General features: G+C 35.7%; 3 protein-coding genes across 4 annotated transcripts; all 3 read left to right on the top strand.

The window, feature by feature from the left end:
• Positions 1-527: 527 nt before the first annotated feature.
• On the top strand, positions 528-7,421 carry LOC105958965 (THUMP domain-containing protein). 2 transcript variants are annotated; one of them, XM_088813223.1, is made up of 8 exons: positions 528-693; positions 793-909; positions 1,191-1,631; positions 2,088-2,227; positions 2,321-2,441; positions 2,584-2,724; positions 2,820-2,923; positions 4,298-7,421. In XM_088813223.1, the coding sequence occupies exons 1-7, from the start codon at positions 616-618 to the stop codon at positions 2,901-2,903; spliced, it is 1,122 nt and encodes a 373-aa protein (XP_088669349.1). In that variant the 5' UTR covers positions 528-615; the 3' UTR covers positions 2,904-2,923; positions 4,298-7,421. The 2 variants fall into 2 exon arrangements, with proteins under 2 accessions (XP_088669349.1, XP_012838421.2); XM_012982967.2 differs by lacking the exon at positions 4,298-7,421 and having other exon boundaries at positions 530-693; positions 2,820-3,080.
• Positions 4,198-7,421, top strand: LOC105958668 (receptor-like protein EIX2). Its single transcript, XM_012982679.2, has one exon. The coding sequence runs from the start codon at positions 4,198-4,200 to the stop codon at positions 7,198-7,200; it is 3,003 nt and encodes a 1,000-aa protein (XP_012838133.2). The 3' UTR covers positions 7,201-7,421.
• A 2,448-nt stretch (positions 7,422-9,869) lies between these two features.
• Positions 9,870-13,251, top strand: LOC105964692 (receptor-like protein EIX2). Its single transcript, XM_088814021.1, has 2 exons — positions 9,870-9,902; positions 9,941-13,251. Exon 2 carries the CDS (start codon positions 10,072-10,074, stop codon positions 13,105-13,107), a length of 3,036 nt encoding a protein of 1,011 aa, XP_088670147.1. The 5' UTR covers positions 9,870-9,902; positions 9,941-10,071; the 3' UTR covers positions 13,108-13,251.
• The last annotated feature ends 663 nt before the right edge of the window (positions 13,252-13,914 follow it).

The following is a 13,914-nucleotide window of genomic DNA, read 5'->3' as shown; positions in this document are numbered from 1 at the left end:
AAATGCGGAAATTAGAAATTTACAGGGGGTGATGTGCAATTCGCCCTATAAAAAAGTACCACAATAATATTTTGTTGAGTAATAAATTAATTAAATCTTATTTGGTTATTAGATAAATCATGGGCTAAATTACAAAACACCCCCCCTAAACTCAGGTTAAATAACAAAAAAACATCCTATCTATCCATAATAACATAACCCCCGTTGATAGGATTTTTTTAACATAAAATGTGTACCATCTATTATACATTATGTTAAATATGTGATAAATAAAAGAAAACATCTGAAATTTGTGTGAAGTCTATTCGCTGGAATAAAACACAATCCGTGAAAAGTCACACTGTAAGGGGTTAGTGTAAGACGAAAACAAACTTTAGGGAAATTTTGGTAATTACAGATAGCTAAGGGTGTTTTTTATAATTTAGCCTAAGTTCAGAGAGTTTTTCATAATTTACCCTAAATCATGAGTGGCAGTAGCCCAATGGGCTTTCGGCCCATCGAATAAAGCAACCCAAAAGCCCGAAATAAGCTCAAACCCCCCACTCCCCCACTCTCAATAAACCTCAGCAGCACTTCTCTGCAACTGTTCGTTCATCTGCAGTTATTCGAATTTCAATGGCAACTGATAACAAATCCAAGTCAGGCAACTCCAACAAAAACAACAAGAAGAGGAAGAATTACCTTCCCCACAATGTAATTCCATTATGTGTGTGTGTGTTATTTTCTCATATTTGAGGAATTGCAGCTAATTAATTCCTGATTTTCCCCCTTGTATTTTTTTTTAAATTTCAGAAACCAGTGAAAAAGGGCGGTTACCCTCTGCGCCCAGGAGTGGAGGGTTTCTTCATAACGTGCGATGGTGGGAGGGAATACCAAGCCGCACAAGAAGCAATCAATGTTATCGAATCTGTACGTACTTTTTTTTCTCTTTCTAAAAATCGAATCTTTGGTTGGGCACTAGCTAATCAACAACTTTCTAGGTCTTTCTAATTCCCCCTTTCCCAATTGAATTATGTCTATTCTTATTTTTCTTGACCTAGTTACTCAATTTGTTTAATTATTAAGGGTTTTTCGTTTGTCTTTAGAAATTAGAACTAATCATTTTATTGTTTAGGGCTAATTTCATGTCGGGCAGTTGATAATAATTTGTAATGGGGGTTATTTCTTATGTTCGTTGCTCTGTACGGCAGTTTTACGAAGAGCTTTTGGAGGGTAAAGAGTCCAAAGTTGGACAATCGAAACTGCCTAAGAAGCCCATGAATAAAGTAATCAAATTCGCGGACTCGGATTCTTCCAGCAGCGACAACGACGATGACAATGCAGATGGAAATAATGATGTACAGACGAAGGAGGATAAAATCACAGATGTTATTTCAGCAGGTGGTGATGAAAATGCTGGGACTGGAGTTGAAATTAAAGATGATGTATCTGTTGAAAAACAGACTGAAGAAAAAACGGAGAAACTCGAGAGCAATGAAAACCAAGAAACTGAAACTGTGGAGCCACCCGTTAAGAGGCAATGCATTCAAGAAGATGCAAGGAATGGTGGAAACTTGTCTAAAATGGCAGATGGTCAATCTGTTGACAAGTTAATCGAAGCCGAGCTAGCGGAACTTGGAGATAAGAGCAAGGTGAGCCCAATGATATCTGTTGGATTATTATTATTACGATGATCTGCTAGTAATTTGTTTATTCTTATTTTAAGGCCTTGTTTGGATGGGGAAATTAGCCATGATTAACTAAATAATTGGACTTTGTTTGATGCTTGGTAAACCTAATAACTTCCCGGGTTGACCCGGAAAAATTATTTTATCACGCCTTCATACCTTTTAGGGAGCTTTTTTGTTGGACTTTTCGGGGTCCAATAAAACAATTTGGTTTTCATTAGATTATTTAATATTATCTTGGCTAATCCTATATTTGCAACCAAACGAGGCCTTAACAAGAGTAAAATCGTTACATCTCTGCATTTACAAAACATATGTAGTCTTTTGAAGCTAAAAAAAATCGGCTTTCCTGTTTTCCCTTTCTAGTCATGTATATTATATGCAATCTTGGTAAAGCATTTCACCCTTTTATTTGAGCAGAGGCGTTTCGGTAAACTTGACACGGGTTGTAACGGAGTTGTCTTTATACAAATGCGCAAGAAAGATGGAGATCCCAGCCCAAAAGATATTGTCCAACACATGATGTCTTCTCTTGCTTCGACCAAGAAGCATGTATCAAGGTATTTATTTCTCACATTATTTTTTTCCCATTTATCACTCCATTTATTTATTCTGACAAGGCTCAAAATAATTCTGCGTGATTGTTACACTAGGTTTCTGTTAAGAGTGCTTCCTGTTGAAGTGTCATGCTACACATCAGATGAAGAAATAACACGAGCAATCAAACCTGTCATCGACAAGTATTTTCCTGTAGAAGCGCAGACCCCTCATAAGGTAAAAACATCAAATTACTTTTTCAATATTACACTTGTTTTTTAATTGAAGTTTCAAAAAAATAAATAGGAGCACATGTTTCTCCAGCCTGATATGTTACCAGATTGAGTAATTTTGGTTTAAGCCTGTTATTTAATTTCAGTTTGCAGTGTTGTACGATGCTCGTGCAAATACTGGTGTTGATAGAACGAAAGTTATAGACTCGGTTGCAAAATCTGTTCCGTCTTCGCACAAAGTCGACCTGGCCAACCCTGATATTAATATAGTGGTTCAAGTTGTCAAGGTAAGAAACTTTCGAAAATTCGAACATGCTGAATTTCTTTTCTTTTTGTTTGAGCGTCTACTAATTTCTTTTGTTTGACGCATTTGGATTTTCAGACGGTATGCTTGATTGGAGTTGTGGAGAAGTACAAGGAATTGGCCAAGTACAATTTGAGACAGCTCACCTCATCAGACCAGTAAAATTTAGCTTCTTGAACTAGGTAAGATTTTATTTTGTTAAAAAGGAAAAAAGACTATCGAAGATTTTGACTGTACTGCTTTTTTCTTTCACATTTTACGTGTTCTATTAGCGATTGAATGAGCTAAAACATGTTTGTTTTGTGCAAGTGTTTTCTATGTTTTTTTCTTTCCGAGAAATATTTGTTATGTAATTAGATAGAATGAAAATAGGACTGAAAAGTAAAATCAAACCATAAAATTAAGAGCAATTACTTAGAAACAGAGCACAAGTGAAGCTGTAATATGTCGAAATACATCAACATTTTGGATGAAAGCAACTAGTCTCCAATTTAGCCTTGGCAAGGCTTGAAAGGATTATCGGATGGAAATGAAAGTAAAGAAATGGTTTTCCGCGAAATCAATTTCATCACCATTTTCTATAGAAAACGAACATATTAAGGATTTCTAAATTCTTTGTTTTTATTTTCCTTTACACTTTTGTTTTCCTCGTTTCAAAATTCATGAACCAAATAGAGCCTTAAGGTGAGAGAGAATATACGTGCTTCGTGCACTATTGTTCTTCTCAACATTCATGTATGACTGATAAATGATAATTAAAAATAAGTTAAATTACAATCATCTCCCTAAGGTAAGTGTAATTATAAAAAAAAAATCCTTATTTTTGAGAAATTACATCCAGCCCATTGCAGTTTGTAATTTTTTTACATTCACCCCCTACAAAAGATTGTTAATTTAAAAAATCTGCAAATTGCAGGGTGGATGTAATTTACCCTTAAAAATAATGGGATAAATAGACAACGTGTGTTTTGGTGATAGACTAGTGAGATAGACTTTGAATTTTAAGTCGTTGGAAAAAGATGATCAAATAGTGAATGAATGCATCAAATTGCTATTTGTGTTCTTAGTGTGGAAAAATGATGCCATGATCGAATAATTAATCACTACAAACAAAAGTATATATGCTGGAATCTACAAAAGTCGTTTTAGTCTTTATAAAAATAATAAAACGAAGTTGGACAAAGATCATCAAATATTATATTTTTCTTAAAATGACTGTATTAACATTAAAATTAAAATTTATAATGAAATAATAAAAGACCAAGATACAATTATAGTCGTAGAAACAATGGAAATAAAAATTCAACATATAAACATAAAGCAATAAAATATAATAATTATGCTGAATTCTTAAAGCTCGTATTCACTTATTTTTTCATAAATAATAAACAACTCCATGTAATTGACATCCTTTTCTTCATATGTTAATATGCTAAAGAAAATTTACTTGCAAATAATGAGGCCAAACAATAAATTAGCTTTGTTTTTCCTCATTATTTTGTTCACCATTTCCTGCTTCAACTTATTAAGCTATTGTATTAATATTGTGTGTCCAGAAATCGAAAAAGAAGCTCTCCTAAGCTTCAAAGAATCTTTGGAAGATCCAACCAATATTCTCTCTACCTGGAATGTTTCTGCTGATGTTAACTGTTGCAATTGGAAACGCGTTGTTTGCAGCAACATAACCGGTGGCGGCCATGTTCATCAACTCCGTCTTCATGAAGGCTTCTTACGTGGCAAAATAAATCCTTCTTTGCTTAATTTGAAACATCTCACATATCTCAACCTCAGCCAAAACGCCTTTGAAGAAACGATACCTTCTTTCATTGGCTCACTCACAGCCTTGGAATATTTGGATTTATCTCATGCTGGGTTTTACGGGACAATTCCCCATAGTATTGGCAATCTTTCTAATTTACGCACTTTACGTTTGGATTACTACTACTATGAAAGTGGACTGGATGTGGACAAACTTGAATGGTTGTCGGGGCTATCTCGGTTGGAGCAGCTCAACATGAATAATGTGAACCTCAGCAGAGCATCCAGCTGGCAGCAGGTCATCAACACTCTCCCTTCTCTGGTCGAACTTCGTTTTACTTATTGCAGTCTTGATTTCAGTAATGCCCCCTTGAATAACAATATTACTACTTCTCTAGCCATTCTTGATATCTCTGATCAAGGTAAGTTTCGATCTTTTGCCATACCGAGTTGGATTTTTCGACTCAGCAATCTCATTTATCTTCTTCTGAGGGGCTACTCTTTTTATGGTCCAATTCCAAATATTTCCAACAGCACCAAACTCCAACGCATCGATCTCTCTTTCAATAATTTCAACTCCACCATTCCAGATTGGCTCTACTCTTTGAAAGATCTCGAGTTTTTAAATTTGAGAGGCAACTACCTACAAGGTACACTCTCCAATGGCATAGCAAATCTAACCTCTCTCAATACCCTCGATTTAACTACGAATCATCTTTCTGGCGAAATCCCAAGAGGAATTACTGCCAACCTCTGCAAAATGCAGTCATTGGACTTGTCTGGTAACAATTTCCAAGGAGAAATTTCGGATTGGTTTGGAAATATGTCAGATTGCTTTTTAGGATCTTTGGAATACCTAAATCTGGCGAGGAATCAACTCTCCGGCCATTTACCCGCTCAATTTGGAGAATTTAAGAGTCATAAAAGCATTGGTCTTGACTCTAACAATTTGTCAATACCAATCAATACAGGAAAGCTCCCTCCCTTAGAAAGTTTATACCTGGATGATAACAATCTGATAGGAAATCTTCCGGAGAGTTTCGGGCAACTTTTGAACTTAAAATATCTTAGTATTGAAGATAACAAGTTGGAAGGGGTTGTGAGTGAAATTCATTTTGCCAATCTCACAAAATTAGAGCAATTTTCTGCCTCTGGCAACCACTTGACATTGAATGTAAGCCCAGATTGGGTTCCACCCTTTGAAAAAATTTACTTACTTGCACTGGGTTCGTGGGACTTGGGCGAAGGAGGTCAGATTCCCACATGGATCGAGAAGCTCAATCTCAACAACCTTGATCTATCTAGTACTGGAATCTCCGGCATTGTTCCTAGCTGGATTTGGAAGATCTTTTATTTGGACCTCTCTCATAATCAACTCCACGACAACATTCCCAATCTTATAAGTGACACAAGGTACATATATCTGAGCTCCAACAGATTCACTGGTTCATTGCCTCAAGTATCAGCTGATGTGAGCGAGATAGATCTCTCCAATAACTCATTTTCGGGAGGTTTATCTCACTTTCTCTGCGAAATGAATGAAACCTACTCAACAGATTTTCTTCATCTTGGGGGGAATCAGTTATCTGGAGAAATACCAGATTGCTGGATGAGATGGTCATCGCTCACATACTTGAATCTAGGCAATAACTTCTTGTCTGGAAATATTCCAAACTCAATTGGTTTTCTTAAAGGATTGAGGTCTTTGAATCTAAACAACAACAAAATATTTGGCCGTTTACCATTTTCATTGCGTAATTGCACGTTACTGATGAAGATCGACCTTGGCAATAATGACCTCTATGGAAGTATACCATCATGGATGGGAACAGGCATAGCCGATTTGAAGTTTCTTATTTTGCGCTCAAACAAGTTGAGCGGTGAAATATCTTTAGATATATGTCACCTAAACTCTCTCCAAATATTGGATCTTTCGGACAACAGGTTTTCTGGAATAATACCTAGGTGTGTGGACAACTTCACTGCAATGGCTACAAAAAGAAGTTTGTCTCAACGCATGGAAACTTATATATGGCTCTTTAGGGACAGCGCATCAGTCGTAACAAAAGGAAGTGAATTAAAGTACGACAACACTCTTGCATTGGTTACAAACATTGATCTTTCCAACAACAATTTGTCGGGAGGTATCCCAGAGGAGCTGACGAGTCTAGTAGAGTTGAGGTCACTCAATCTGTCAGGGAATCACTTCGCTGGATTGATCCCACAAAGCATTGGAGACATAAGGCAATTGGAATCTCTCGATCTCTCTAGAAACTCTTTGTCCGGTGAAATGCCAAATAGCTTTGGAGGTATGTCAAGTTTGAATTATCTGAATGTGTCTTACAATCACTTAATAGGGAGAATACCAGAAAGCACTCAGATCCGAGGATTCAATGCTTCGAGCTTTATTGGGAATGATGATCTTTGTGGGCCTCCATTGACAAGCAATTGCAGCAGCTCTGATGGACCAAAGAACAGAGAGGATAATCATGAAAGTGGTGATAGGTCTTCATCAAAGATAGAGTGGCTATATGTGTTTGTGTCTTTAGGATATGCTGTCGGACTTTCAATTTTCTGCACAACGCTGATTTTCAAGAAGTCGTGGAGGGAAGCCTATTTTGAGTTTATGGAAGAGATGTGGAACAAAGTTTATGTGTATTTCTACCTTAAGTGGAAGAAGCTCAGAAAAACCTCAGGTTGAGTTATGGCCGAAAAGTTTAATTTGCATCCCTATTTATTTGGTTTTATGTTTGGTATTACTAATGTAGTGTTTCGATATTATAAGGTCAGGGGATGATGTTATTGCGGTGATTAAGTATTCGTGTATTACTATTACGTATGCTTGTGTTTGGTACCATTCATTAGAAGTTGTGATATCAAGAACCTAAATTATATTGTGTTTCATAAATTGAGTTTGAGGTATGATTTTCTTTTTCCCTTTCTTGCATTGTATTGTGCCCTCTTCGTCTACAACCAGATTATTGAGGGAAGATAAAATTAATCTCGCTCGATAAAATTCACAGAAATTCTTGTTAAAGATGTTTCGATAGTAATTGTCCCTTTCCTTGTTGGTTGCTCCGAAGCGATGCTGCTGCCTGGTTATTTATCGGTGAGCTTGTGTTTGGCTCTACGAAAAAACATTAGTGTAAGAGAACAAATTCAAGAAAACACTGACACAGTGACATAATTATTTGGCAACAAGGAAAAAATATTTAGCTCCAAGCAAGACAACAAGATTGTACTCACATACATCATAGAAGAAACAGAGCACAAGTGAACCTGTAATATGTCCAAGCATATGGGATCATTTCTAACTGCCAAACAAAAGTAAAGAAATATTTTTCCACGAAATCAATTTCCTCACCATTTTCTATACGGTAAAATGATACACAAGGGGTTTTACGCAAGAAAAAAAAAAACACAGGGTATTTTATGCAAACTTAATTTATTCGTTTAAAGTTCATATTAATTTTTTAAATTAAGTTGGACACATCTTTTCAGTTACAATATGAAAAATAGAAATTCAATAGGTGTGGTGAATGTTTTTTTTAAATCAATTTTTATATGATATAATTTATTAACGTAGTTAAAACAATTATTTTTTTGAAATATATAATTATTTTATTAGAATTATTATGTATTTTTATAATTTATTCTGGATTAATTATATGTGAAAAAAACATAAATAATTTGAGACGTTCCAACTTCCAATATTATTGTTTTAGTTTTCAAATTTTAAATTAATAGATATATTCAACTTAATTTAAGAAAATAATTTGAATTTTAAATGAATAAATTAATTTTGCATAGATTCCCTTGTGTTGCGAAACCATGCACCAAATCCTCCTATGTTATAAAATACTTGCATAAAATTCCCTCTAGAGTTCACTGTGTTAACTATTAACGTAAATGGAGATTTCATGCAAGATAAAATTAAGGCTGCGGCTATATGCAAGACTAATTCCACTTGTGCAAGACCAAATTAAAATTTTCAATGTATAAATACTATAATACCCTTACTTGTTAAAAAAAATAAAAAATTCCAAATGTGCAATACTAAAAATTCAAAAACAAAAAAAAACCCTATCACAAAACTAAAAGACCAACTCTCATCTTCTCCATCAAAACCTTTCTTCTTCCTCATCTATAAACCCACAAAACCTAAACATTCAAAATCATCAAAACTCAACAAATCTTACAAAGATGGCAATTATGGAGTCATAAGACATCAAAATAGAAGAATCTACGGTGGAATAATCCAAGAAATTATGCATTTATGTGTTTTTTTAGCTAGAATATCGTTTTTCCAAAACAAATTCGCGCAGACGCAGTCGACATGTACATGTCGAATTTTATAGTCAAAAATCGACATTGAGATGTCGAGTTTTTAGTACAAAATCGACACCTTAGTGTCGAAATTTAATTGTTAGTAAATTAGTCCAAATATACTAAATTTCGACATTAAGGTGTCGAATTTATGGACATATATTCGACACCTTAATGTCGAAATTTAGTTGTTTCATATTTCGACATGTACATGTCGAATTGTGTAGGTAAAAATCGACATTGAGATGTCGATTTTGGAGTACAAAATTCGACACCTTAGTGTCGAAATTTAACTGTTAGCAAATTAGTCCAAAATTTACTAAATTTCGACATTAAGGTGTCGAATTTATGGACATATATTCAACACCTTAATGTCGAAATTTAGTTGTTTCATATTTTTTTATTATTTGTTATTTGGTCTTGCATGAGCAAACAAAAGCCAATTTAATTTATGGGTATATTTGTCATTTCATCTTAATAAAATGGAATCTTTTGAAATCTTTCTTTAATTTGGTCTTGCACAAGTGGAATTAGTATTGCATATAGCCGCAGCCTAAAATTAAACACAGGCGGGGTCTACGCAATAAAAAAAACACAAGGGGATTTGGTGCATAACACATGGGGGTTTTATGTATGGCTGATAATTAAAAATAGGGTAAATTACATCCATGTCCCTGCGGTAAACTCTAATTACAAAAGAAATCTTATTTTTGAGAAAATACATTCAGCCCCCAGTTTGCACAATTTATGAATAGTAAATGCTATATATAATCCGGAGCAAGATTTTTGGATTGAAAATGATAAAAATATTATAAATTGACTTTTACCATTTCAAAACTTCAATTTTTTAGAGATGCTCTTAGTGTGGAAATGTGATGCCATGGTCAAATAATGAATCACTAGAAACAAAAAGTATATATGCTAGAGTATACAAAAGTCGTCTTTGTCTTATAATAACAATAAACAACCGATTTTATATAGTTTAGAGTAAGTTGGACACTAAGACTTGCAATAAGTCTGTTGTTGGCATTAAAACTGTCTTACTTAACTCCATGTAATTGATATTTATTTTCTAGTGTGGAAAATTCAAACTATTCATACAAGGAAAACTATAGTCTTCATTCACCTCCTTTTCTTCATCTGAAACACAAACTTGCATCAAATTTTCTTTTATTGTGTGAAAGTTTTTCTGAGGTCAAAACCAAGAATTCAATCAATTTTATTTGAACTCCAAATCTTGCAAATAATGATGCCAAACCATAAGGCTTTGTTTTTCCTCGTCTTTTTGTTCATCATTTCCTGGTTCAAGTTAAGCTATTGTATTAATCTTGTCTGTCCAGAAATCGAAAAACAAGCTCTCCTAAACTTCAAAGAATCTTTGGAAGATCCTTCCGATATGCTCTCCACCTGGAATATTTCTGCGGATGTGAATTGTTGCAAGTGGAAGGGTGTGGTTTGCACCAACATAACCGGTGGCAGCCATGTTCATCAACTCCGTCTTCATGAAGGCTTCTTACGTGGCAAAATAAATCCTTCTTTGCTTAGTTTGAAACATCTCACATATCTCAACCTCAGCCAAAACGCCTTTGAAGAAACGATACCTTCTTTCATTGGCTCAATCACAAGCTTAGAATATTTGGATTTATCTAATGCTGGATTTTATGGAACGATTCCCCATACTATTGGCAATCTTTCTAATTTACGCACTTTACGATTTGAAGGCGGCTACTCTGAAAACGACGACAATGATGTAAGCAGACTGGATGTCGACAACCTTGAATGGTTGTCGGGGCTATCTCGGTTGGAGCAACTCATCATGAATAATGTGAACCTCAGCAGAGCATCCAACTGGCAACAGGTCATCAACACTCTCCCTTCTTTGGTCGAACTTCGTTTTCAACATTGCAGTCTTGATTTCATGACTAATGCCACCTTGCATAACAACGTTAGTACTTCTCTAGCCATTCTTGATCTCTATGCAAGCAATTTAATGGAGTATAGTTCGTCTACCACACCGAAATGGATTTTTGAACTGAGCAACCTCATATATCTTGATCTAGGTTCCAACTATTTTGAAGGTCCAATTCCAATTGTTACCAACTACACTACCAAACTCCAACGCATTGATCTCTCCTTCAATCAGTTCAACTCTACCATTCCAGATTGGCTCTACTCTTTGAAAGATCTCGAGCTTGTAGATTTGAGTAACAACTATCTACAAGGTCTACTTTCCAATGGTATAGCAAATCTAACCTCTCTCAACTCCCTCGATTTACACTTGAATCAGCTTTCTGGCAAAATCCCAAGAGGAATTACTGCCAACCTGTGCAAGATGCAGAAATTGGACTTGTCTCGTAATAATTTCCAAGGAGATTTATCGTATTCATTTGGAAATATGTCGGATTGCTTTTTGGGAGCTTTGGAATACCTTGATCTTTCGATCAATCAACTCTCCGGCCAGCTACCCGATCAATTTGGAGGGTTTAAGAGTCTTAGGACCCTTTATCTTGACTCTAATAATTTGTCTGGTGCAATACCAATCAATATAGGAAAGCTCTCTTCCTTAGTACATTTAGTACTGGCTGATAACAAACTGTCTGGAAATCTTCCAGAGAGTTTGGGGCAACTTGTTAACTTGGAACGTCTTTATATTCGAAATAACAAGTTGGAAGGGGTTGTGAGTGAAATCCATTTTGCCAATCTCACAAGATTAAAGCTTTTATATGCCTCTGGCAACAACTTGACATTGAATGCAAGCCCAAATTGGATTCCACCGTTCAAAATTATGGAACTTAAGCTGGGTTCGTGGGACTTGGGCGAAGGAGGTCAGATTCCCACATGGATCGAGAAACAGAAGCTGAATATCAACTGGCTTGATCTATCTAGTACTGGAATCTCCGGCATTGTTCCTAGCTGGATTCGGACGATCACTTATTTGAACCTCTCTCATAATCAACTCCACGGCAACATTCCCCATCTTAGAAGTGAGCGATTCGTTATTGGTTCTTTGCCTCAAGTAGGAGCTGATGTTTTAGCTCTAGATCTCTCCAATAACTTATTTTCGGGAGATTTATCTCCCTTGCTCTGCAACATGCTAAGTAATGAAACCTATTCATCATTGAAGTTTCTTCATCTTGGGGGGAATCATTTATCAGGAGAAATACCAGATTGCTTGATGGGATGGCCATCAATGGAATACTTGAATTTAGGCAATAATATGTTGTCTGGAATTATTCCAAATTCGATCGGTTTTCTTACAGGATTGAGGTTTTTGAATCTATACAACAACAAAATCTCTGGTCAAATACCTTTCTCAATGCGTAATTGCACGGCATTGATTAAGATCGACCTTGCTAACAATGATCTTGACGGAAGCTTGCCAACATGGATAGGTAATAGCCTACCAGATTTGAGGGTTCTCGTTTTGACCGCAAACAATTTTGGTGGTGAAATCTCTCCAGACATATGCCATTTAAACACACTTCAAATTTTGGATCTTTCGGACAATGGATTTTCTGGAATAATACCAAGGTGTGTGGACAATTTTACCGCAATGGCTACAAAAAGAAGTTTGCGTAAATATAGTCATGGAGAACTAGACTTTAATGTAGACATGGGGATCTTTCGTGACAGTGCAACGGTGACCACGAAAGGAAGTGAGTTAGAGTACGACAACACTCTTGCATTGGTTACAAACATTGACCTTTCCAACAACAATTTGTCGGGAGGTATCCCAAAGGAGCTGACAAGTCTAGTGGAATTGAGGTCACTCAACCTGTCAGGGAATTACTTCACTGGATTGATCCCACAAAGCATTGGAGACATGAAGCAACTCGAATCTCTCGATCTGTCGAGAAACTCTCTGTCCGGTGAAATGCCAAATAGCTTCAGAGTCATGTCTTTTTTGAATTATCTGAATGTGTCTTACAATCACTTAACAGGAAGAATACCAGAAAGCACCCAATTCATGGGATTCAATGCTTCGAGCTTTATTGGGAATGATGGTCTTTGTGGGCCTCCATTGACAAGAAATTGCAGCAGCTCTGGTGGATCAAAGAAGAAAGATGATGATCATAATAAAACTTCCTCTTCATCGAAGATAGAGTGGTTATACGTGTTCGTGTCTTTAGGATATGCTGTCGGACTTTCTGTTTTCTGCACAATGCTGATTTTCAAGAAGTCGTGGAGGGAAGCATATTATGAGTTTATGGAAGACATATGGAACAGAGCTTATGTGTATTTCTACATTAAGTGGAGAAAACTCACAAAAACCTCGGTTTGATTTGCATCCGCCATTTATTTGGTTTTATGTTTGATATTACTACTGTACTGTTTGGATATTATAAGGTCTCATGTATGACAGGCAATGATGTGATTGCAGTGGTTAAATAGTTGATGTTACCGAATAGAGTTATATTTATAATTTTCTTCAATGATATAACAAACACTATCAATCAGATCAAGTCTACAAATAAATAATTACCATTTATTATTTCGGAATTAATCCACCACGTACAGGAAACAAGACATAATAATGAACTTAGAGATGGTTGTCGGTTTTGGCTTCGATGTTGTTGTTCTTCATGTAGCCGAGGTTTGAGAAGCGATTTTTTAGTTCGAGAAGTGCTTTTGCCTTGTGCCGTTTTCGAGCTCCAACCAAATGATTGAGGGAAGATAGTGCAAGAGTATATATGTTGCCGTGTGTATCTTTGATGCCACTGATTGTTCCTTTCCAGATGATGAAGCCATTAATAAGGTGCAATAATAAGCACAATTCCTTTGGAAGAAAAAAATCCAAATGTTGTTTTTTTTTTTCCTTTGAAAACAGTGAAATAGGTTGTGTTTTTTCGTCTACTATAAAAGACAAGGATATGAGGATTTAAATGATAATAATAAAATAACTCAAATGCCCCTTGAAGTGGACGGATAAATTGCAATTTCGATGAATAATTAGCCAGAAATTGTGATTTGGGGCAAAGTGCTACCAGAACAAAATTTTGCATGGATAGAGTCTCCTTTTTAATTTGTGGGGGGGAAAGTGTGAAAGTTGAATTTTTTTAGGGGGGCAAATACATTTTGTCCTAATAAT

This window comes from Erythranthe guttata, chromosome 14 (genome assembly GCF_056151865.1).
Source record: "Erythranthe guttata isolate IM_541 chromosome 14, IM_541, whole genome shotgun sequence".
NCBI lineage: Eukaryota > Viridiplantae > Streptophyta > Magnoliopsida > Lamiales > Phrymaceae > Erythranthe > Erythranthe guttata.
The sequence above is the reverse complement of the archived record's forward strand: the minus strand, read 5'-3'. Positions and strand labels throughout refer to the sequence as shown.